General features: G+C 36.1%; 1 protein-coding gene across 1 annotated transcript in view; it reads left to right on the forward strand.

The window, feature by feature from the left end:
* The window catches only part of KIF20B (kinesin family member 20B), a 73,294-nt gene extending 51,694 nt beyond the window's left edge, over positions 1-21,600 (forward strand). Inside the window, exons 25-34 of the mRNA XM_047073149.1 lie at positions 1,159-1,284; positions 1,944-2,071; positions 3,714-3,869; positions 7,697-7,873; positions 9,494-9,604; positions 12,101-12,298; positions 14,608-14,709; positions 15,107-15,257; positions 19,630-19,772; positions 21,351-21,600. Of these exons, the coding sequence (XP_046929105.1) occupies positions 1,159-1,284; positions 1,944-2,071; positions 3,714-3,869; positions 7,697-7,873; positions 9,494-9,604; positions 12,101-12,298; positions 14,608-14,709; positions 15,107-15,257; positions 19,630-19,772; positions 21,351-21,428 (1,370 nt within the window). The 3' untranslated portion in view covers positions 21,429-21,600. The remainder of the gene's footprint in view (positions 1-1,158; positions 1,285-1,943; positions 2,072-3,713; positions 3,870-7,696; positions 7,874-9,493; positions 9,605-12,100; positions 12,299-14,607; positions 14,710-15,106; positions 15,258-19,629; positions 19,773-21,350) is intronic.
* Positions 21,601-26,611: the final 5,011 nt, after the last annotated feature.

The raw sequence follows: 26,611 nt of genomic DNA on the forward strand, positions 1-26,611 counted from the left end.
AGTGAAATTGTCATTGGTGTCCTGGGACTTTCCTAATTGGTAACTAGATACTTAAACCTTTTTCTTTCTAGCCTTCTAGTTTAGAGTAAAATCTAGGGTGGAAGAGAGAAGGGGTTCTTTGAATAAACTTTTAATTAATTAATTGAATAATCTGAATATATTTGCAAATCATACTTTTTAAAAGAAAGAGTTTAGATAATAATACTAAGACTCCTTTTGATCCTAGGAGGAATTCTGTTTTATTAGCACTCCTGGCAGCTTACATAAATGGACAGAAATACTAAAAATTACTCATATAATGTTTTCTTAGTGTTTTGTCTTTATTTTCTTAATTGCTTTATGTGCACTTTGAGAAGGCCTTTTGAGATTTTTGTCATTTTTAATGTTCAGTGACCTGAGGTTGAACTGTATGCATCTAGAGGTTTATTAACTCTGGCATCAGTAATAATAGTTTTGGTAAGTTTTGTAGTAGTGCCCTGCTACAAATGTGGCCGTCACCAGAGGCCACGTTTTCCTTTTTTCCCTCTTTCTGGCAGGCAGCATTAAAGTAGAATTGTTTATGTCATTATTGTCATTTTTTAAGGGCCAGAAACAATTTTGGTAAGGCTAATAGCACAGTCATTCCTGAAGAGCTGATTTTAAAAATACTAGAAGTAAATATTTGGCTTTGGGAATTTTTGTAGAAAAAAATAATTACTTGAGATCTAAAAAAAAAAAAAAAAAAGTCAAATTGGGATTGAGCCCTTTTTGTTTTTAGGAGGTAAATGTTTTACTTTTGGTTTGAGAATATTATACTGAAAATGAATGTTTTGCAAATAATGGTTTTTCTAAGCCCCGAGATTTGTGTTTATTAGTACCAATAGTTTGATATTATAAAAAATTGTTAATTTTATCTGAAAAGAGTTTCTTTTCCATCCATCCATTCTTGCAATCATTCAAGTATCTATCTGTATGTCAGATACCTATTTAGTGCTTCATATCTGCCAGTACTGTTCTAGGCATTGAGGTACAGCAGTGAACAAGACAAAGATTTTATGTGGAACTCAGATTCTATTATAGTTAATAAAAGTGTATTTTAATTTTAGAAGAACTCAAGAAAAATTGGATAGCTAGATGTACATGTTAGTAGTTTCTAAAATGTTCTCCTCAAATTTTTAGATCTAAATGTTAAAGAGAAAATAATTGAGGACATGCGAATGACATTGGAAGAACAGGAACAAACTCAGGCAGAACAAGATCAAGTGCTCGAGGTGAAGTTAGAGGAAGCCGAAAGACTGGCCACAGGTAAAACATGGTTGCTTAAATATCTCAAGGTCTGTATTTTCTTCTCTGTATTTTCCTAGATTTCTTTCCCTTTTAGAAGGAGTTGAGTATAATAAAAGTATTGGCATGTTTTCCTAATGTCCTATCACTTGCTGTTTTCCATTGTGGTGAAAATTGTTTTGTCTTAAGTAAAATTATATGTAGTAAAGAAGGAATAAGGACACTTTCATAATAACTGGATGATAGCTTGTAATGTTTCCCAGACATAAGAATAAATTTCTCAATCGAGTTTCACCTCTGTCCAGCTTTTTAGTGTCATCTTATATGTTTATGTCAGTAAATACCCTGATTCTATCCTTCAGAATACCATCACGGTTTATTTTATTTTTTATTTTTGAGAAGTTTCCTACATAATTAAGGTTAGATGTATTTAACACTGTATACTCTGAACACTATTCAGTGGGTTCTTGAGAGGTCCTTGTACTTTCTCTTCTCTAAGAATTTGGATTTGGTAAGAACTCTTAAAAATGAAGTCCTTGGAATTGGCTCTGTTCTCATCTGGGTTTATGTTTTTTCTTCTGGGTTCTGCTGATTCTTGTCTGTGTCTCATGCCACAGTTATCTCTGTATGGTATAACTTTTTCATATGCTTTAAAAAATAAATTTATGTTTTCAAATTAGAATTGGAAAAATGGAAGGAAAAATGCAAAGATCTGGAAGACAGAAGTAATCAAAGGTCAAATAAAGAACTTGAGGATAACACAGATGTACTTAGTGAAAAGCTCAGTAAGCTTCAGGATGAGTTACAGGTACGATTTTATATGTGTATGTATCTCTCCATTGTATTTCTCATGAGAGAGAATTTGGCAAATAGTTTATAATTAATTTAGATATGGGTGAAATACTCCTGGGGAATGTTAGCATATAGGTATAATTTTTCAGTATACACTGAAATGACATAGCGTGGAAATTCTCAAGATACAAATCACTGTTAGTGCCTAGGAAAATACAGTGGTTGGGTGTTCATTTTTATATTCTATATATCTAATTCTTAAATCACAACTTCTTATGTGTTTGTACCTATTTTTCTACTCCTTAAGCTTCTGAGTCATCAAATTCTGCTGTGGGGAAGAGGACTGTTAGGAAGATTATTTTGTAAATAATCATTTTAATTTTCAGTTATGAAGTTGGAAAAGAATACAGTTGTGTATGTGGACACTGGGATATATTTGAAACTGCATCATATAGAAGATATTCTGTTTTGTGTTTATATTTTTTCCATGTTCAACTCTAAATACTGTAAGGCATACAACATATGGGGGAAATATTTTTCTAATGGGGTTTACCAAATACTACTTAAAATTTTCTACATTTGATTAGAAAGGACTGGTTTTAAAATTGAAGAAAGCATAATAATGATTTTTAAAAGTTGGCTGTACCTAAATGGTTTTCTTAAACTCATGCTACATATATAATCTGATACTGAATAAATAAAGAATATTTTCTTTTGTTAACTGTTAATTTGTATTCTAAAATTTACCTTTGCTGTTGGGAAAACCCCAAAGCAGCTAAAACAAAGTAAATACTGCATTATTTATGAAAAAATATATTAACTATATTGAGAATGTTCATATTAAGTTCATATTGGTTTATTTTATGTTGTCCTCAAATGACGTAATCACATATCTTAGATTGTAAACTTTCTAATTCTGGAAAGGAAATTACTTCAGTCTAGCTATTCCCAGTGTTCCTCAAATTAACAAACGTCCTGTTGTACAAGTTGTTTTTTATTTGGCATCCTGTATACCCAGGAATATTTTATTTTTGATATCATGCAATTAGAAATGTCCATCATGGGGGCCCCTGAGTGGCCCAGTCAGTTAAGCATCCAACTTTGGCTCAGGTCACGATCTCACGGTTTGTGGGTTCAAGCCCCGTGTCAGGCTCTGTACTAATAGCTCAGAGCCTGGAGCCTGCTTCAGATTATGTGTCTCCTTCTCTCTCTGCCCCTCCCCTGCTTACACTCTCTCTCTCTCTCTCTCAAAATAAATAAATATTAAAAAATTAAAAAAAAAAAGAACCATCACAAACCAAGTCTTTTTTTTTTGTTTGTTTTCTGGTGTTTAGAAAGACTTGGGTCTTTGTAACTCTTTCAGAAATAGAAGTTGTTTATTTCTTCTTAAGGTCACTGATGAAGGAGAGTCCTTAAATGGACTTCATAGCAAAATAAAGTTTATAAAATGAAGTCCATTTAGAAAAGGAAACCAGCAGCATTCATTCTATAATCCAAAATAAACTCTGTTCTTATCATTGTTTAGTGAAAAATGCTTATTTTTAAGTTTTCAAAAAGGTAAAAAAAGTGATGGGTTATATGAATATGTTATAAAAATACATTTACCGACTATTACTTATTCAGCATGTGATAGTTACTTGTACTATTTATATATATAGGAATCTGAACATAAATATAAAGCTGATAGAAAGAAATGGCTAGAAGAAAAAATGATGCTTATCACTCAAGCAAAAGAAGCTGAGAATCTACGAAACAAAGAGATGAAAAAATATGCTGAAGACAGAGAGCGTTGTTTAAAGCAACAAAATGAACTGGTGGGTAACAATTATACTTTATCTTTGATGTATTTTACCAGCTTTCTTTGGTTTGTTAAATTTATCCCTGGGGTTCTTATCAGTCTTTACATGGCTGCCTGATTTTCTTGGCTTTTTTTAAAAAGCAGTCTATTTGTAAGATGACTTTTCTGTCCCAATTTTGAAGTTCACTTATGTTCTTATTTTAACTTTTTTCAGTCCATTTAGCAGGTTGGGAAAATGCCTAATTACATCTCAGTATCTGGATACAGAACTTAAACGTCTCTTCCTTTTGATTGCTACAGTGGTGATCCTTACTATATTATAAGATTTTGCATTTTCAACTGTAGATTCTACTAACATGGTGTGTGTATTTTACCTCATAAGCTGATTTTATCAGGACTTTTAAAAACAACCAAATAGTTTCTAGAAGACTACAGGTAGAAATGACCTTCAGTTTTACATTGACCAGCTGTAGCTCTTACAGCATTCTATCTTAGCTTATTCTTCCCCTCCTGTTTTAATTGACTGCTTAGTATGTTTGGCACCTTATGTTGCCAACAGAAAAAAAAAGAAGTTAAAAGGCATCATTGGTCCTAGGAAAACTCTTGAGCAACACATTGACACTATCTTTAAATGAAAACCTCGTTTTCTCTTTACTATCATAGTAACTGGGCAGTATCACATTGTCATTGCTGGTATTTTTTTGTTTATGACAGAATTTTATAGATAATAGCTAAGCTTTCCTATAAAAATAGGATGTTAATTTTCCATAAGGTAAGGGTGATTTTCCCACTAAATTTTTAAAATAATTTTACCTTTTTATTTTGAAATCATTTTATTTATAGGAAAGTTGCAAAACTTATACAGAGTGTTCCTGTATACTTAACCACTAACTTCTGACGTTAGCACCTTAAATAACAACAGTACAAGGATCAGAACCAACAAATTAACATTATTGCAGTGCTGTTAGCTAAATTCTGGACCTTATTAGAATTTCATCAGTTTTCCCACTAATGTCTTTTTCTGGGTCCAGAATCTCATCTGGAATACAATATGACATTAGTTGTCATTTCCTTAGAGTCTTGACTCTTTTGGTCATATGCTAAATCGTGTGAGACTAACACTTGTCGTTACTGCGGCTCTGAGATGGTAATATATTTCATGTGCCAATTCCATGTGATTGAAGGTATCCTCAGGAAGTGGTGGGTTGAGCAGGATTCTGCTGCTACATTTGTCTTAAAAGGAAAGGTTGCTTCTAGTTCTCTGCTCCTGTCCCACAGCCCATCATTCCTTCCTGGGCAATAGTAAGAGGCAAGAAGTGAAATCAAAACTACTGGCTTTGAGTCACTCCAATTTAAAAACAGGAATCAGGGCTATTTTCTTTCTCAGTCAGTGGTCCCAGTCATTGGCAGCAATGCTAGCAAGGAAACCTACTTTGCAATCCTTGAGAAAGCTAGATTCCTTCTTTCTCCCATACATTTCTTTTACCATCATATCTAGGATGTATGTTTCTGCCATTTTAAGGTATATAAATTGTTAATTTTTAAAATTGTCACATATAATACAGTAAGTAAACAAACAATAGTTCGGGAAATATTTGTAAAATCAGTATCTACTTAAGTACCATCCAGTTCAAGAAATAGATTACTCCAGAGGTACCTCAGAAGGGTCCTCTTCTATTTCTTTTCTTTTTTTTTTTAATTTTTATTTATTGTGAGAGAGAGAGAGAGAGAGAGAGAGAGAGAGAGTGCGCGCACGCAAGTAGGGGAGGGGCAGAGAGTGAGGGAGACAGAATCCTAAGCAGGCTCTGTATTGTTAGCACAGAGCCAGATGCGGGGCTTGAACTCATGAACTGTGGGGTCATGACCTGAGCGGAAATCAGGAATGGGATGCTTAACTGACTGAGCCACACAGGTGCCCCAACTATTGGGTCTTTTAATGCTGTACTTTAGTTTTGACCATTTTTGAATTTTATGTAAATGGCAATGTATGGGATGCATTTGTACTTGGCTTCTGTCACTATTATGTTTGTGAGAATTATTCATGCCACACGGAGCTGGAATTAGTCCATTGTCTTTGCTGAATATTGCAGTGTATGCATATACCACAGCCTAATCATTTTAATGTTGAAGATATGTGTATTATTTTCTGTTTTGAGCTATTATGAGTAAATTCTCTTATAAACATTTTTTTACACATTTCTTTCAGTGCACATGTGCATGCATTTCTATTGCATATTTACCCAAGAACAGAAGTGTTGGATGATAGGGTATACATGTGTGGGACTCTGGTAGAATGTCAGGTTTTCAAAGTAGCTGTACCCATTTATATTCTAGTACTGGAGTTGCTGTATATTCCTACCAACATATGGTGGTGTTGGTTATTTCTTATGATTTTAAGGTGCTTTTCCCTGAGTACTAATGAAGTTGAAGGTTACATACAGGTCCCCTTGCCTTTTTCCTATCTGACTGTTTGGCTTTTTCTACTTGATACATAGGAGCTCCTTATACTTTCTGGATAGAAGCCCTTTGTCATGTGTTTCAAGTGCCTTTCTTCAGTCTCTGGTTTACTTTTTACTCTCTTAATGCCTTTTTATGAATATAAGTTCTTAAATATTCTTCAGTTCATTTTCCCAATCTTTTCCTTTATTAACCTCAAAGACATGAAGATGTTCTCATACCATTTCCTGTTAAGGTGTTACCTTTCATATTTTGATTCTAGTATTGAGTGTTGTGTTGGAGTGAGTGAGGCATCTAGATTTTTTTTTTAATGTGGATTACCAATTTTCCTGGTGGTATTCATTGGAAAAAACTGTTTCTTTCTCACTGCTCTGCCACTTTTGTCATAAATCAGTTGGCTAAGTGTTAATTTTTGTATATGGTATGAGATTAGGTTTGGGTTTTTGGTTTTTGGTTTTTTTTTTTTTGTTTTTTTGTTTTTTTTTTTTTTTCCATTTGGCTATTGTAAGCAATCTTTGTTGAAAAGACTGTTCTTTCTTTGGCATTATTGTAGAATGTCCGTTGACCATGCACTTATGGACCCTCTTTTCTGTTCCACTGATCGCAGTGTATTCCACTATCACACTGTCTTGATTATCATAGTAGGCTTGAAATGACAATGTGTTTGCTCCTACTTTGTTCTTCATTTTCAAAATAATTTTGACTATCCTGGATCATTTGCATTTCCACATAACTTTGATAGTGAGCTTTCCTGTTTCCACACACACTCACACGCATGCACACATGCATACACACATGTGTACCTGCCTGGATTCCAATCAGAATTGCTCTGAATCTATAGATCTGTTTAGGGAGGACTGACATCTTAACATTATTGAGTCTTTTGATCACTGAGCACAGATTATCTCTCCATTTATTGAAGCATTTTTAATTTCTCTCAGCAGTGGTTTGCAGCTTCTCATGTTTAGGTCTTGCATGTAGTTTTGTTACTTCACCACTATTTCATGGTTTTTGAAGACATTGAAAATGATATTTAAAATTTTCATTTCTCTGTTATTTGTTGCTATTAGTTTTGTCATTTGTTTTACTGTAATTTTACCTCTCACTTCCAAAATATTGGGGGAAATGCTAGTATTAGTTTAAAAGCCATAATTGTTGAAAGAATTGAAAGAAGTGACCAGTAAGCTGATTTTTGAAATGAGGTGGGATAGTGATAAATACAGCATGTGGACATTAAATATATTTAAAGGCATTATGTATTTTGTTTTACAAGTATCTAGCCAAAACCATGTAATTTGGTACATGTCTTATTCATGGTTGTGTTATTTCTAATAAAAATTTCAAAAAATTTTTAGTTTTATAACATTTGCTCCATTTTCTGGTTAGGAAATACTTACAGTACAACTGGCAGAGAAAGATGATAACCTTCAGAAGTGGCGAGAAGAACGCGATCAACTGGTCGCAGCTTTAGAAATACAGCTGAAGGGACTGCTCTCCAGTAACAAACAGAAAGACAATGAAATTGAACAATTAAAAAAGATCACATTGAAGCCTTCTGAAACGGTGAATAGAATCTTATTCTTTCTGTGCCTCTTTTTATTGAACATAGGAATTTTTCAAGATAATTGATTAACTCTTAGAAGACAAAAAAGTAAGTTTCAATAGATCACAGGGGAATCAGAGTTTGAAAATTATTTGGATAGTTTTCATGTATTTCAGGTTTTCAGAGTTTATCATTATGACTGACTTGCCAGTGACCCACTGAGAAATAGTACTTTCTGAAATATTTTGGTCATATTTTCCAGGTAGAGTAATTAAAAAATAAACAATTTGTGACTTAGTCCCTAATCTACCTTTAAAATGTGGAAATGTGATTCAGTATTAGTCTTGGAAATATTTAAGTACGTGGGCCCACTCTAAGTTTGCTATATAAAGGTATGAATTGTTTTGAAAATAAGCACAATGGTGAGTCATTCAGGAATTACTTTTGTAATGTTACGTTGGGGTTGGGAACCCTGCATGGAGAGAGGATTGCATTTCACAGAGGATTGTTACTTCCTGGTGAAATCAAACATCTGAAACTAGTCTTTCCAGAATAAATGATCTACCTCAAAAATCTGCTGCTCTAAAGCCTCCAGACTATAGGAAAATGAATGTGTGTGCCTGTCTGTCACAACAAAAGACTTCATGATTCTAAGAGGAAGACTGCTAAAAAAAGAGGTAGTAATATGTGGTATAAATAGCATAGACTAGAAACTTAGAAAAATTGGGTGTCTGTTGCTGTCATTGTGGTTTTGGGATCTTTGGGAAAATCACTTATCATATCCGAACTTATCTAAAGCAGAGATAGTAATGTCTTCCTAATAGAGTTGTGAAAATTGAAAGTATTTGTAAAACAATTAGCGCAGTTTTTAACACAGTGGAAGTCAATACATGCTGGTTGCTTTCTGCATTACGGATTCAGTGGATTCTTTTTTATTTGGCAATAATGGGTAGATGGCATAAAAGATACATTTATATTTGACTTCTGCTTTTGATGGCAGTGGTGAGAAGGCCACCACTGTTAGAATTTTATCGAGTTTAAAAATGTAATCTGATTCTTCTTTATAGATCCCTTAAGTAGGGTTTAGGAGTAGAACATACCCTGTAACTGAGAAAATGGGATGAAGTGTGCAGCAAGAGAAGGTTTAGCTATCAATATGGTCTTTTCTCCCCTGATACCACAGTTCTTTTCTCAAGACTCCTCTAGTGTTTCACAATGGCGTTATCAAAGCAGTTGGCGTTCCAACACTTCAAGCTTAGTGTAGACCTTGGCCATGTCATTTAACATCTCTAGGTCCCTGTTTCCTCATTTAGAAAGTAGGAATAATGATTCTTGACAAATCTAGCTGAGAGAGTTCCAATGAAAGTAAAATGAGAGAATAAACGTAAAACACCTTGGAAATTAAAAGTGATTTTTCAGATTTCTCTTCCAACCAGACTCAGAGGCTGGCAAGTTGCCCAACCTTTCCTGAGTCTCTGATGATGAAAGAGAGGAGGAAGGAGAGTTAGGTGGTCATTGAAGAAGTCTTTAATTACTTCCATGTTATAATCCACCCAAATCTTGATTTTCTGTTCTTTAGGTGAAGTGTTTTAATGTATTTTTGATTACAGTGGCTTGTTGTTTTATATTTCCTTACTTAGGAAGAACAAGATGTGGATATCAAGCTTCAACATACAAGTTCAGTGGATCCTGGCAGAGTTGAAACTGAACCTCAGTCAGCAAGTTTTGAAATTTCTAGGAATGATGTAGAGGTAGGCATTTGGTAACACAGTCTACTTTTTTACCCTCTTTACCAGTGAGCATTAATTAATAAATAACACTTGCAAGTGTAATTTAATCAATTGTTAGTAGGTGCCTTGCTATGAAGTTAGCTATATGTGCTCTTGGCTGTGGGAAGGAAAACCTAAAGGCTTTTGAGAAGTGAAATTCTTTTGGGAGATTAGATCCCCAAATGATATTAATCTCTCAAAATGAAACTTACTGCAAACAACAGATCTGTTAATATAAACAGACTTGGTGGTCAGAAATAGGAAATCCTACAAAAGATAAAATATGATTATTTGTCCTCATAAGAGGTCCTTTTTTCTTTTTCTTTTTTTTTTTTTTAAGTTAATTTATTTTGAGAGAGAATCTCTGTCAGAATCCCCGACAGCAGGCTCTGTGCTGTCAACGTGGAGCCTGATGTGGGGCTCAGCCTTACAAACTGTGAGATTATGACCTGAGCCGAAATCAGAGTTGGACACCCATCCAGTGAGCCACCCAGGTGTCCCAAGAGGTCCTTATAATAAGCATTCCATTCAAATAGTGGTTTGGGTGGGTTTTTTTGTACCCATTTAATAACTTTGTTACCAAATCTCAGTAACTCATTGTGTGTTTCCTTAATTTGCAGTGGGTTTAGGGTTCTGTGAATCACTTTGGATAATATAGAGATTCTCAGATTATATATGCAATAGATAAAAATTTTATGACACTTAAAGTTTTGAAGATGAAATTTCTTTTTTTTACGTTTATTTTTTAAACACAATTACTGGGAGCATTCAGTATTGGGAAACTTGCTAAACACTGAGGTTACAAACACAAGACATTGCTGTCCTCAAGGAGTAAAAAATCTAGTAAAACGGATACATAAATGACTATTTGTTTGACTTTATCTTATGGGCTAAGACTCATGAAGAGACTGCTAAGAAGGAACCCTGCCTGTGGAGGGTATGATGAATTTTGCCTGAGTGGCTGTGGATGTGGATTAGAGAATGTAACATCATACTGAGTCTTGAAGGTGAATAGAATTTTACCAAGCTGAGAATAGGAAGAGAAGGGCATTTTAAAATGGAGAAATGGCATGACGCTTTTTTTCTCTTGGCCTTTCTTTGATAGTTTTTGGTAGTTTCAAATAATTAGCATTGACCTTAGAGACTAAGATCATATCATTTGAAGAAAAGTTTGGAGTTGATTCATAAATAAGATTAATCTTGATTGCAAAGGCAGTTATTTTTTAAAAAAATTTTTAAATGTTTATTTTTGAGAGAGATGGAGACAGAGTACTAGTGGCGAAGGGGCAGAGAGAGAGAGGGAGACACAGAATCTGAAGCAGGTTTCAGGCTCTGAGCTGTCAGCACAGAGCCTGACGTGGGTCTCAGACTCCCAAACCGTGAGATCATGACCTGAGCTGAAGTCCGACTCTTAACTGACTGAGCCACTTAGTCACTCCTGCAAAGGCAATCATTTATGGAACATTTCTTTATAAATTTATATTGCTGCCCTAAAACCTCCTGATTCCAATTCCTATTAAGAATTTCAGCAGTTATTGTATATTCCACGGTTTTGGGGGAATGGTATTGTTAATGCTATTTTGTATATTTTTTTTTGCCTTCATGAAATCAATATGCTCTATTGTCTTAAATATAGGTTTTTTTAAAAAAATGTTTACTTTTAAGAGAGAGAGACAGAGTGCAAGCAGGGGAGGGGCAGAGAGAGAGGGGGAGACACAGAATCTGAAATAGACTCCAGGATCGGAACTGTCAGCACAGAGCCCAACGCAGGGCTTGAACCCACAAACCATGAGATCATGACCCGAGCTGAAGTCGGATGCTTAACTGGCTGAGTCACCCAGGCGCCCCAATATGCTCTCTTGTCTTAAAGTCTGATAAAATGATTCATTTAGGTAGTTGATGGTTGATTCTGGGGATAGTTGATTCTGGGAGCTTAGCTGGACCTACATGCGGCCTCCCCCTGTGCTTGGGCTTCTCACAGCACAGTGGCTGGGTTCTGAGATAGTGGAGTGTCCTGAAAGTTCCTTTTCCAAGAGGACAGGGTGGAAGGTACAATCTTCCTCTTATGGTCAAGCCTCAGAATGATGATGTTATTTCCACCACATCCTATTGGTTGTGGAAGTCATTAATAAGGACAGCCCAGATTCAAGGAAGGATTGAGACTCCAACTCAATTTGTTGGAGTCCAACAAATAGGAATTGGAATCAGGAGGTTTTAGGGCAGCAGTATAAATTTATAAAGAAATGTTCCAAACAATTTGTTACTCTGTTTCCCTAGATTTTAATATACCATGTATAAATCTGGAGAGGGCAGATGGTAACTCCATCTTTTTGTACTTGCTGGGGTAAATTTGACCCAGCGCACTTTTAATGTTTCCAATTCATTGTCTTTGATGGGCATTTGAAAGAGTTAACTCTTTGCGATTCATGAATTCATATTCTGCAAATAAGATTTGTGTTCTTTTTAATTCTGTTGTAGGATGGCTCTGTAGTCCTTGACTCTTGTGAAGTGTCAACAGAAAATAATCAAACGACTCGATTTCCAAAACCTGAGTTAGAGATTCAGTTTACACCTTTACGGCCAAACAAAATGGCAGTGAAACACCTCGGTTGCGCCTTACCAGTGACGGTTAAGATTTCCAAGGCCCGGAAGAGGAAGAGTAATGAAATGGAGGAGGTAAGTACTTAACTAATGAGTGAATTTAACAAGCAAACCTTAAGCTCAGTTATTATATAGTTAAACTATTATACTGTCCTCCTGTTCATAAGCACTGCTGTTAGAGACCAAAATGATAATTTATGGCACATTTTATATTCTTTAAGAATATTATTGTAGTTTGATAGTCCTCAAACAAAAAGCTTGCGGTTATTAAAATATATGGCTTACCTCTTGTTTCATTGAAGCTTTGATAGGTCAAGTGATGGTGGATTTCACTGGAGAGCTACTTCAGTATACCAGTCCTTTTCAAACTTAGTGACTCTCCCTCAAGTAGAAGAGAGTTGACAAAGAAATTAGAGAAACTGAATGGCTAAACTGCATGAGTATAATCTTTGTTATTTAACTAAAATCTTTAGGTCTCTATGGTCATAGTAGGTTTTGGAAGGGAGAGTTTTTCTGTTAGCCAGTATATTAAAATTTGGGCCTCTACTTGGTGGTAGGATAAAAACTTTTTACTTCTTCTTACTAAAGATTTCTGATTGTAGGGTTACCAAACCTCCTGCCATCTCCTAGCCAAGCAGGTTTGGCCAGTCACATAAACTTCTGCGCCGCAGTTTTCTTCTTTTGGAAATATGGGATTAGAGACAATATGTTTAAAATGCTTATTAGCTTTTGTTCCACATGTGGTGGATACATAATAAATGGTCGTATTTATTTTAACAGTAACTTGTTTTAAATTTAAAACTAATTATAAACTCTCTAGCACAATAACTTGTTCTTCAACTTTTTTTTTTTTTTTTTTTTAACCCCTCTAAAGAGTAGTATATTTTCAAGCTGGTGGAAGGGCAGAAATAGTATTAACCATACTCCTGAGGCTCTCTGTCAGGTAATAAATTTGCCAAGTGAATATTATTTAGCATATTTCCTGCTACACCTAGAACACCTTTAGTGACTGTTTTGTAGAGTCTTAACTTTGTATTCAATATTTAATTTATATTTAGTAAATTTTAGATAACTTTAAAACAGTAAGTAGTTTCATTATGATCTGTGTTAAGTTGACTTTTCCTTGATTCATTGTTTTCGAAGGAAAAGGAAAAATTGGTTGTGTACTCAGGGTGAAAACACAATTATTTTTTTCATTTTACTATCGGAATATACTCCCCCTGTGTTTTTTAGAATAGATATGCAGATTATTGTAGATGTAGAATTATGTAGAAACTTAAATTTTGTTCCTGATGTTTACTAGCTCTTCAATGCTTTAAGAAACTGAGTGTTATAATAAGGTCCTCATGAAAATCGTTTATACAGTGCTATATTCTAATCCAGTGAAGACTCCAGAGAGCTCTTTATTGCACACTACAAGTAAGAGGGACTTCTTACTCTTCATTTGTTTTACATTGATTACCATCTGTCTTTCCCCTTTCAGGAGGTCTGCTTCTTATCACCCTTATGAGGTCTACTTTGTAACTTGAATTCTGAGGTTCGGTCATGATCTTTGCTTCTCTTCTTGCCTTTTTTTGTTTTTCGTTTTACGCGTACGATCTTTGGTACAACCAGGATTTTTACCAGTTTGATTCGGTTAATATACCACAAGAGACGTTTTCCTAAGAGAGGTGATGTGGGGAAAAGAAAAGTAATATGTCAAGTCTATTTAATAGGGAAGATAAACTATATTTCTTGATTTTAGCATTTTGCCTCTGCTTATACTGAAGATTTTCACTTGATCTTGTTCTGTTTTGTTTTTGATGCTGCCAAACATAGATGCTCTGAATGATTTGCGAATTGAGGAAAGTGTAGGTGTATTGCTGTATTTTGGAAATGGGGTTCAAATAAAAGATGTTATCTTTTCTACTATTTTTTATTTAGCTTATATAATTTCGTTATTTGTGATGTGTGTGTGTGAAAAATTCATGTGTTCAGTCACGTTGCCATATATGTGTGTGTTAAATCCTCATGTTGTACATCTTAAACTTAACATATGTTATACTGTAGTCAGTAATACCTCAATAAAGTTGGGGGGGAATGTCATACCTTCAGTCAGGGATTCTCAGCTTCAGCGTGATTGACATTCAGGCTTATATACCTCCGTTTTGGAAGCCTCTCCTGTGCATTGTAGAAATGTTTAGTAGCATTCTTGGCCTCTACCACTAGTTGCCAGTAAAACCCCCTCCCCCCAGCAACAACAACCACAAATAACTCCAGACATTATCAGTGTCCTCTGGGGTCAAAATCACCCTTGGTTAAGAACTATCATCTTTCTTCTTTTGAGTCTAGAGAAAGAAAATATTGTTAAGGAATTAACCAGTGCTGAATTTCATTATTTTTAGGACTTGGTGAAATATGAAAATAAGAAGAATGCTACACCCAGAACTAATTTCAACTCTCCTGTTTCTGAGCATAAAAATTCCTCTGGCAAAAAGGATCAAAAGGTTTGTCTTTTCATTCATCCAAAATTGACCATTTTCTTAACTTATAAAGTAAATATAAAAATAAAAATGTCAGATTTAATTAGTAATTACCCAGAAATTCAGTTTTCTCCAGTTATAACTCATTTATCTTCCATTTCCTATTCATCTAATTCAGCTTAGAATATAAACTTTAGCATTTGGCCAGTAGTGGGCCCTTCTCGATACTTCTGAGTCCGCGTTCTGCCTGTTACACCCATTTGCCATTCTTGGGCTCTTTCATTGTCTCCTCATACACTTAATCCTGAGCTTCCTGCCTGCAAATGTGACCTGGGTCTGGCCTCTTTAATTCCACTGTGGTCACAACTGTTTCCTTCTAACATTTTTCATCAACAGTAACAAAAAATGTTTGTTTCCTTAGGTTTCCACACGCCCATCATCCAAAAAAACATATTCTTTACGGAGTCAGGCATCCACAGTTAGTACAAACGTGGCCACTAAGAAAAAAGAAGGAACACTACAGAAATTTGGAGACTTCTTACAACATTCTCCAACAATTCTTCAATCGAAAGGTTTGCAGAAAACTAATTACAAGACCTTTTATGTTAGGTATAAGGTGTTTTCTAATATCTGGTTGGCGTATAAACTCAACAACAGTGATCATCTTATTTCGAATAGACATTGTCCTGTGTGAAGTACGATGGGAGGGTGCGTGAAAGGATGATGTGTGCTTAGGTGCTGGCTGTAGAGGTGGAGAAAGAACCGTATGTATGTACAGTTGACCCTTGTACTGCATGGGTCCACTTATGTATGGGTGTTTTTTGCTAACTATGTTACTGTAAGTGTATAATTTTCTTAATATTTTGTTTTCTCTAGCTTATTGTTGGAATACAGTATATACTACATACAAAATCCATGTTAATCAGTAAAGCTTCTGATCAAATGTAAGGCTATTAAGTTTTTGGAGAGTCAAAAGTTGTACGTGGATTTTTAACATTATGGGGGGGTCGGTACCCCAAAGTCTGTGCTGTTCAAGGGTCAACTGTACTTCATCCAGAACAGGCTGCTTTAATGTAGTTACAGGGATCCAAGAAAGTTCTGTAATATTGGAGGCAAGAGAGCTCTTTTGATTCAGAGGCTAAGGGAAAATTTTATTTTTTTTGAGGAGATGGGATTTAACTTGGGATTGAAATGCTGGCAGGATTACACCCTCTAGAGATAATCACTCTGTTATGGTATATATTCTTACTAGTATTTTTTTCTATGCATTGACAAACATTACCCATTCATATATATCAAAAATATCAAAATACATCAAAAATACCAAATATATATGTATTTCTATAAATATCTCTTGAGTTCAATTGCTTAATGCTTTCTTCTTTATAACATAGCCATATTATTTGTATATAAATATATACTAAGATACATACTTTTTCTAAATACACACACAAACACAAACATACATTTATATGTATTCACACATGTGCACACACACATCTACCAGAGGGAACAGTTTTAACACAGGTAGAGTACCAGGAAAGTGTAGAGAATGTGTAGGCAATTCTGGGTAGTAATATGCATCTGGCTTGGAGAGTGTGGAGAGGTTACTGGGGACAAGGGGCAGGCAGGGAGTGGATTTTCGTCAACTTAACCTCAGTGGTAGTTGTGGGATAAATTGAGACTACCGGTGAGGAGAATGAGGGAAAGGGACTGAGTTCAATTAAAAGCAGGGGATAGTTGAGTCGAGTCAAATAGGCTGTGGAAAAACACTTCCTGTAAAAACTTAATACAGAGGTTCCCAAACTTTCTTGGTTCACAGTGCCTTTAATGCCTAGGTAATTTTTTTCATTGTTCCCCTACACCCAAAAAGAAACAGCTAATATTTTATCCATTAATGCTAAGGCCAAACAACCACCGAAAATTCAGCTTCTGAAAATCCAGTTTGTAAAGATACGTCATCATCAAAAGGAATGTAACATGTTACCATTTGAAACAATACTACCTTGAGCTATTGAGTGTCACTGTTTCCTTTCTTTTTGAAAAAAATTTTTAACGTTTATTTATTATGGAGAGACAAAGAGAAACAGAGCATGAGCATGGGAGGGAGGGGCAGAGAGAGAGAGGGAGACACAGAATCCGAAGCAGGCTCCAGGCTTTGAGCTGTCAGCACAGAGCCCGACACAGGGCTCAAACTCACAAATGGTGAGATCATGACCTGAGCCGAAGTCAGACGCTTAATCGACTGAGCCACCCAGGTGCCCCTAGTGTCACTGTTTTCTTTGAAAATTTAAAATATTTCGAGGTGCTCCTGTGAGTTTGCTGTAGTCTGGCTGGCTTCATGCACAGTGTGGGAATTTTAGACTTACCAAACCTCATTTGTATATATGTATTTTTTTATAAGACATGTACTTTTTTAAAAGTTATAATATTAGCATAAGCATAGGAGATATCTGGAGGGACAAACAGCAACTGTTAAATGTTTAAATGTAGAGTGGTAGGACTTATTATTTTAGATTCTTAGGTATTTTGTTTAAATTATATTGAATAGCACTTACATAGTAAAGGAAAGTAAGTTTTCAAGGAAAGGAGCACACATATGGTAATTGACTTTCTTGCTTGGTTGACTCAGCTCCTAACAGCTTCCCTACCTGTACAGCAGGTGTGGATTTTTTTTTTTTCATTCATTTAATCTCTACACCCAGCATGGGGCTTGAACTCATGACCCTGACATCAAGAGTCACATGCTATTCCGACTGAGTCAGCCAGATGCCCCTAGTGTGGATTTTTAGAAACTTACTTCTAGGAGTATAAGATACCCCAATTTTGGATTATAACTACACTATGTGTCTGTTGTCGATCACTTAGAAATCTAGGGGGAAAAATAGAGATTAATTTTTAGAATTCTGTGGCTCTTGATAACCACTGTTATTTCATTCCTTGGTATCATTGGTCTTCCTTCTTTTCCCTTTTGTCTCTCTCCTGTCCCGCTAGTGCATGGCCACCAGAGTGATCTTTCAAACTGCAAATTGAATTATTTAAACTACAATTTTTGTGTTATCTTTTCCACTGCAATATAAGCTTCACAAATGCCACGTGTTTGTGTGGTTCACATCCTCAGCCCTTAGTATAGTGGCTGGCACATCGTAGTGGGGAGTTTGGGGCTCCAGGCCAAAATCCTATGTGTGATTTTTTTTCCCCCCTTTTAGGCTGACCCATAGGCAGTTACATAATCTTTACCTGTTACGCCTCATGGCTTTTTCGTGGGAAAGGCTGCCCTCCCCATGCAGAGTGCAGTCTCTGAAGGGAGTTACAGTCAAGGACTCAGGACCCTGGCCAGCCATCCCCTTATACATACCCGCAGTCCTCGCCGAGGTGCCTTCATTCAGAGCCTCCTTTTTAGGGGCCCTCAGCAGAGAAATTCCTCAGGCACCTCTTCCTAGGACCTTCTCATGACAGGAAAGGGGAGGGAACCTGGAAGATACTTTTCTCCACTCAGACTTTACTTTTCCACTCTTATCCCTTCCTTCTGGTCTCCAGCCCTAAGGTCCATAAAATAGCAAAGGCAAGAGCTTTTTGTTCAGTACTCCCTTGGCAGTGAGAGGACTCCCCGCTTGTGTGCCGATCCTTCTGACCTAGACCACACCTGGGGAAAGATGGAAGGTGGGTGCGAGTCGCATTTTCGCAGGTTTTGCCTCTTGCTTATTCTATTGCAGTAAGTGGTTAAAGGCCTAAGTGTTGCTTTCATTTTGGCTTATTGACTTAACTGGCTACTCTGACATCTGGCAGCTCAGCTCTTTCAAGCCCAGCCTAACCCTTGGCAAGTAGACTTTCAATTTAGCATGTTTTTTCAACCTTTTTTCTATTAAAAAAAATATATAGCTAATATCATATGTATATGGATTTTCTATCCAGCAGGTTTCCTAACTGGAAGTATGTTTTCTATTAAAATCAATATGTACCTGTTGAAAAACAAACAAATGTAGGGATGCCTGGGTGATTCAGTTGGTTAAGTGTCTTTTGATTTGGCTCAGGTCATGATCTCACAGTTCATGAGTTCAAGCCGTGTGTCGGGCTCTGTGCTGTTTAGTGTAGAGACTGCTTGGGATTCTGTCTTTGCTTCTCTCTTTGCCTCTCTCCCCTGCTCTCTCTCTCTCTCTCAAAATAAATAAAATAAACTTTAAAAAAAAGAAAAATAGGGGCACTTAGGTGGCTCAGTTGTTGAGCATCCGGCTTCAGCTCAGGTCATGATCTCAGAGTTTGTGAGGTCAAGCCCCGTATCAGGTTCACTGCTGTCAGGTCAGAGCCCACTTCAGATCCTCTGTCCCTCCCTCTCTGCCCCCCGCCCCCATTTGTGCTCTCTCAAAAATAAATAAAACATTTAAAAAAAAGAAAAACAAATGTACACAGTAAGAAATTGAAAATTTTTTCCACTTCCCAGAAACAATCAGCCATTAACAATTTGATTTCTTTTAGTGTGTGTGTGTGTGTGTGTGTGTGTGTGTGTTAACTATAAGCAAAGGGCTCACGATTATAAACTACTTTGACTTAATATTGATTGTAGATATCTCTACATGTGAGTACTGCTGCATGGTCCAGTATATATGGATCCTGCTTTTTGCTATAACAGCATAAGCCTCTTTGAGTCATTAAAGACACTTATTGGTTGTACTGTAATTTACCAAACCTTTCACCATGTTGAACATTAGTCAAATGATGTTTTATTTATTTGCCTTTTTGTTTTTGCTGTTCATCGTTATGCCATGTGTTTATGAGGCACTTAATTTCTTCTTTGTGAATTGTTGAGTCATGTCCTTTCACCATTTCTAAGTTGCAGTGCTTTTCTCTTTACTTTGGTATGTTTTTTTCTTTATTAAGGATTTCAAACCTTTCCAGTTAGAAAGTTATTTATTTTAGGATTTAAACTTTTTTTTTTTTCCATAGCAAAGAAGATAATTGAAACGATGAGCTCTTCAAAGCTCTCAAATGTAGAAGTGAGTAAAGAAAATGTGTCTCGACCAAAACGGGCCAAGCGGAAATTATACACAAATGAAATTTCATCTCCTATTGATATATCTGGCCAAGTGGTAAGCTACTCCTTTCGTTTTCTTGAAAGTAAAACTGTTCATGCTCTTTTTAATTCTGAAGTATTCATACAGTTTGAATTTTACAATGGTTTGAATTTTTATTCTTTAGATCACATCTCCTGAAATGCTTTAAGTGTTACACTTTTGCTATGTGATGTGTTAAATTTGTAATAATTAAAACAAGTGCTGCATTAACGTATACAAGTGTCATGTATTTACATTTGTAAACTCATCAGAGGAATTTTAATTCCATCAACAGAATTATCACTGTTGAGCAATTTGTTTGCTCCTAACACCTGTTTTTCTTGTTAACTTTATCACAGGAGTTGTACAAATCTGGCCTAAGTGGGCCTGGTAAAAATGCAGAATTGACATTCAGTCATTTCCTCCCACCTTTTCTCTAAGCCTTCCAGGTTCTTTTAAGAAAAGACTGTAGTTTGTCATCCCGACTCGATGACTCATTCTCTTCACTCAGAACAGTCTGTGCTATTACAGGGAGAGTTCTAATTTCCCATCATGCTTGCATTTGCCCAGTAGATGAAAGTGACAGTAGAAAAGTAATTACAGGAGGAGGCTTCTGCAGGAAGTGGCTCAGAGAAATCAAGGGAGAGAGAGACTTTTTGCAACAGCAGTTATCAGATACAAGACACTTGAAGGCAGGTGGTGAAGAATTGGTGTCAATTAGGACATGCTGTTGGAAATCCTAGTTTCTTGGTCACTTTTCACCATCTGTCTGATTAGTTCATGATTTCTTCCTTTCCCTGAAGTTCTTTCTTTTCTTAGTTGGAATATAATACTCGTTCTACTTTTCTGAGTTATATGCTGTAGCCCTTTCTTATCCTTTGTTTTACTTCCCATGATTTCAGTAACCCACGGTCATCTGGAGTCTGGAAGCAGATGATCCTCCTTCTGATGTATTATCAGAAGGTCAGTAGTAGCCTCTATGTCACAATGCCTACATCATTCACCTCACTCATCACGTAGGCATTTTATCATTTCTAGTCATTTCAAGAAGGGAGAGGACAGTACGATAACATATTTAGAAAGAGATAACATTCACATAACTTACTATACAGTATATTGTTGTAATTGTTTCATTATTAGTGATTGTCAATATAATAATGTGCCTAACTTTCAAATTATACTATGTCACAGGTATGTATATGTATAGGAAAAAACAGCATACGTAGGGTTTGGTACAGCCACTGGGGATCTTGGAACATATGTGCCACAGATAAAGGGGGATTATTGTACTTGTTGCTGTGAAAGATAGTTTCTTAAAAATTATTTAAGGTACTTCTCTCCAAATATTTCAGTTATTACTTCAAGATATATATGTCCTGAATTCAATATAAAGGGTAGATGATTTTAATTCTATGTTAGGTAATGTTGAAAGAATCTTTACAAAATCTGTTACTTTAGATGATGCTTTTTTATTGAAGGTTAGTATACCTGCAGGCCAAGAGGACAAAAAAATATTAAAATGTACCTATTATTCCAGTTATTAAGCACATGAATATCTTATTAAATTATAAATAAGCTTTTATTTATAAAAAAATGTGGAATTGTTAATTTCAGATTTTGATGGACCATAAAGTAAAGGAGAGTGATCATCAGATTCTTAAACGACGGCTTCGAACTAAAACAGCCAAATAAATCACTTTTGGAGGATTTTAATATAAATTTTATGTTCATAATCATTGTAATTTGTATGCTAACTTTTCAAAGAGAATTGTATATATGATGCATTAAATCCCTCTGTGTACACATTGCTATTTTATACATAGTATAATTTTAATTCAATAAAGACAATATGTCAACAGCTCAATTTGTCTACTTCTCTAAGACTTTTTTATAATAGCTTTTTTTCTTTCTCTCTCTCTTTTTTTTTTTTTTTGTTTGAGTATAGTTGACCCACAATGTGACGTTAGTTTCAGGTGTACAACTTACTGATTTGACAAGTTTATACATTGTGCTATATAACAGTTTTTCTTTTTTTTTTTTAATTTTTTTTTTTCAACGTTCATTTATTTTTGGGACAGAGAGAGACAGAGCATGAACGGGGGAGGGGCAGAGACAGGGAGACACAGAACCGGAAACAGGCTCCAGGCTCTGAGCCATCAGCCCAGAGCCCGACGCGGGGCTCGAACTCACGGACCGCGAGATCGTGACCTGGCTGAAGTCGGACGCTTAACCGACTGTGCCACCCAGGCGCCCCAACAGTTTTTCAAACTGTGTGCATTTTCCTTTTATCTCAGGCATAAGGATCAGTGAGGTTCTGGGAAAGATGCTGTTGTTTTTGGTTTTTTTACATACATCGCAGGTCAGATATTTGGTTTACTTCTATTTAACAGTGTTTTATGAATTGTTTTTACTTCATTTGTTAGGAAACACAAGTGATTTTACATGTCTGGATTATAGCTAAGATCCAGGAGTAGGGTGTACAGGTCTCCTCACTGCCAGAATTTGTAGGCACATAATTTAGAAAAGATCTCAAGTCTTTTAATTATAATGTCTTGTTAGTAATTTCTTGTTAGTAATCCTGTTTTTTCTAGGACACAGATCAGAAGCAGAAAGAAAGGAAGCATCTAGAGGCCAAAAAGTACTGATAGCTAGAAAATACAAAATTTTAGACCTGGAAGGACCTTAGAAATGCATTTTCTTAATTTTATAGATAAGAAAACTGAGACAAAGTTTACTTTTCTCGGGATCATATAGCTAAGGTATATTGAGCTTTTGGTTTTAAAAAAAAATCAATAAGCAAAAAAAGCAGAGGCCTCAAGAATTGTTGCCAAATGGGGTTTTAAATCTAAGAGCATACATTTATATATCTAAAACCTTAAAGGTTTCATTGGATTTTATCACTGTTCATTTTATTATAGTGATGACCTTGACTTGGGGGAAAAAGTTACCTTTAGTCTTAAGAGCAACACCATGTTTAGGAAAAATTTCCATCAAAATAGTTAACACAGCCTTTTAAAGCAATAATATGTTTTATTATGTTACCTGGCTTCATTGCGCTAAAAATATATCCTCAGTTGATCCTCATTCACAGATTATGTTTGGAAATTTGCTATTTGCTAAAATTTCCTTGTAACTCCGAAGTCAGTACTCTAGGCTCTTTTGTAGTCTTAGGCATGTGCAGAGTGGCAAAAAATTTTAGTTGCCCAAGATGCATGTTCCCAGCTACGGTTAAACAAGGTGACACTGCCTTCTTGTTTCAGTTCTCGTAATGTAGACAAGTGTCCGCGTCCCTGAATATAGTCTGAAATCAAGCCTCAACAAGATTTGCAAGGGAGACAGAGTTTACCAAATTAGAAGGGTTTGAGATACACCTTGTACCTTCCAAAGAATCATACTAACAAAGCATAGAACCAAGCCTATGTAAGGTTGAAAGTAGTAATCAAAATGCCTCCTGGGACAGAAACCACCCTTCAGAGAAAGATACGATACAGATTCTCTATAACAGAAGTTTTATAACGTGTGACACAAAAGTCAAAACAAAGCTTGACACGGCCCATCAAAAACTTTAAAGCACCTCGTAAGTGCATGTTCAGGGATTTAAAGGAAATGTCATCTTAATGACTGTAGACATAAGGAATCTCAGCAGAGAAATGGAAGGAATGAAGAAAAAGAAAATGGAGTTGTTACATCAGAAAAGATAAGTGAAATGAAAAATTACTGGAGAGATACAGCAGCAGAGATGTCAAAAGAATGATCAATTTAAATTACCCAAGCTGGAAAAAAGAGATTGAAGAAAGAACAGAGCTTCAGGGTCCTATAGAATAGTATCAGTGGATTGACACACATGTAATTGGAGATTCGTAAGGTTAAAAAAAATGAAAATAGGGCAGAAAAAGTATATTTGAAGAAAAATGGCCATTGTATAAGTTTTATGAGGAAACATGGACTTCGAATAACTGTAAACCCCAATTAAGATAAATCCAATTAAGATAAATCCTAAGATTACACTTAGGAAGATCATAGTGAAACTACTGAAAACCAACAGTAAAGAGAAAATTTTGAAAGAGAAATCACAATCTTGAAAATCGTAGGAAAAACACATTGCATATGAGCCACTGGGAGAAATATAAGAATTATATATAAAATTGTAATGAGAACACAACCAACCCAATAAAAATTTGGTAAAAGTCTTGAACAGATCCTTCACTAAAGAATATACAAGCAATGGTCAATATGCATGTGAGAAGATACTCAAGTCTTTAGTTATGGGAAGACAAAGCCAAAAGTAGAGGCAAAACTGATTTCTTCAAGGCTGTGGTCAGGAGATGGGATCAGAGGACGTGAGAAATCAGTGGGAATTAGAGCGGCCAGTTTGAATCTACCTTCATATGAATGTCTTCTGGAATATGTAAAAAGCAATAAGATGCATCCTCCATGCTATGTGTATACTAAAAACTCCTATATATATGCCTTTGATATATTTTCCTTGCAAGATTATCAACTGTGTGTTTGACAAGTGCACATTCAGTAAATCGGTAATCGGGGAATAAAAGCAAGCTGAGAAAGCAGATCTTGGAAAAGTAAGTTTTAAAAACTATTTTCTTTTTTTTTTTTTTTTTAAATTTTTTTTTTCAACATTTATTTTTGGGACAGAGAGAGACAGAGCATGAACGGGGGAGGGGCAGAGAGAGAGGGAGACACAGAATCGGAAACAGGCTCCAGGCTCTGAGCCATCAGCCCAGAGCCCGATGCGGGGCTCGAACTCCCGGACCGCGAGATCGTGACCTGGCTGAAGTCGGACGCTTAACCGACTGCGCCACCCAGGCGCCCCTTAAAAACTATTTTCAAAAAACTTCATTTGTAAATAATTTCAAGATTACAGAAAACTTGCATGACTATTACATGAAATACTTTTAGAATCTTTACCCAGGTCCTTCTGTTTTCAAGCTCTGAGATATAATTGACAAAATTGTAAGATATTTAAAGTGTACAAAGTGATGATTTGATATAGGTATACATTGTGAAAGGATCCGTTGCCAACATGTTAACACATCCCTCACCTCACATATTCTCCCCCTTTTTGGTGAGCAAGTTGAAGTTCTAGTAGGAAATTTCAATTATACAATACAGTGTTCAGCAAAGTAAGCTTTAATGAGAGAAGATTAAAGGGAAAACAGGGTTTGAGTGGGCACTTAAGATGCTTTAGGGATCTGGTCTTGGATGAGTGTGGACACTCGCAGAAGGAAGACCTACTTTCATAGGTTCTTGAGAGAATTGAGAAAGTATGTAAAATTTGTAAACACATAAGTTATTAAAATAAGGTTGAGACTGCTTGCCAATTTTGCCCAGGGACAGGTCTGGGTATTTGCTCAGCACATTCTGTCTCCTCATATGGAGAGTCACACAGGAAGGAATTTAAATTTAGATTTCTTTTATTCTTAGCATCAACTTGCTGAGTTCTCTGGAAGGTGGAAAAAGGCCTCTGGAATAGTATAGAATTTACCTGCATAGATTATTCTTTTTCCTTTATGGCAATCTTAGAGGAAGGATGATTGTCCAGCATCCACCAATTTAGAGCTTCTTCTAACTCAGCGGTTCTTAGCGCTAATTGCACATTAGAATTACCTATATACCTAACACACACACACACAAATACTGAAGCCTGGGTCCTTTCTCAGACCGGACTGAATTGGTCTGGGGAGGGGCCTGGTATCCTGATTGTTTACAAGCCCCACTGGTGACGCTGAAGTGCAGCAGGCTTGAGAACCATGGCTGACGTTGCTGAGTTTGTCCACTAGATGGAGACAAAGCACTTCTCTGTGCAAAAGGCTCCACACAAACAAAACCCATTCTCTGACTTTACATCTGTACTCCAATTTATGTAACGTACCAAGCAGGGCAAACATGTGGGAAGATAGGTAAAATTATCCATGGTACCGCTGCTTGCCAACCAAAGATATTCTTGCCACCACTGGGGAAAATTCCAGGAACCAATTTAAAAAATACCGTGTGGTTAAAAATAAAACCTATTCACCCAATTACCTGAGCTAGCATCTGGAAATATTTTCTAATCCTTTTCCTAGCCCACTTTGATAAAGTAGACCATATAGAAAAGGAGGGTAATATTGTTCATATAGAGGGGGAAATTTCAACATAAGATCACTCTAAGAATTATGCAGATAGAAATCGTCAGCACATGTAAATTAGATTAAAATATGCTCCCAAGATTTTAGGAAATACGCAGATATAATAATGTGACTTAGATTTTATTAAGTCTGAAATACTGACAGTTCCCAATTTTTATTTCTCCCACCTCTTGCCAGGCTCTGGTGGAAGCTGTGAAAGATACAAACTTGATCTCTGTCCTCTTGTAGCTGGAAATGGTCAGTGAGATGTAGGTCAAAGTCACTGGGGAGGACTTACCTTCCTAAAACAAGTTTCTTTTCTCTCTTGCTCTACCCCCTTCGCCCTGTCCTCGGGACACAAAACTTGGAGCAACCAGCAATCACTCTATGAGATGACAAGTAAGGACTAGGCAGTATAACTAAGGATGGCAGAGAGGATAGGAGGAACCCCGGTCTCAATGGGTCCCTCTGGGCACGACTATGCTAACAAGGACTGCCTATCTCTGGACTTGTTATGAAGGAAAAAGAGGCTTCCTGTGATTTGCAGATAAATTTATTCCTGACTGATCCATCACTGAAAAGTTATATTGACATATAGACATAAAAACATATTTATCATAGACCTTAGACATTATCTTCTCTATTATTTTCTTTTTTTTTAATATTTATTTTTGAGACAGAGAGAGAGACAGAGCATGAATGTGGGAAGGTCAGAGAGAGGGAGACACAGAATCTGAAACAGCCTCCAGG

Source organism: Lynx rufus, unplaced genomic scaffold, assembly GCF_022079265.1.
Source record: "Lynx rufus isolate CCGP_SWC_20201006 ecotype Redwood Valley unplaced genomic scaffold, mLynRuf1.p SCAF_11, whole genome shotgun sequence".
NCBI lineage: Eukaryota > Metazoa > Chordata > Mammalia > Carnivora > Felidae > Lynx > Lynx rufus.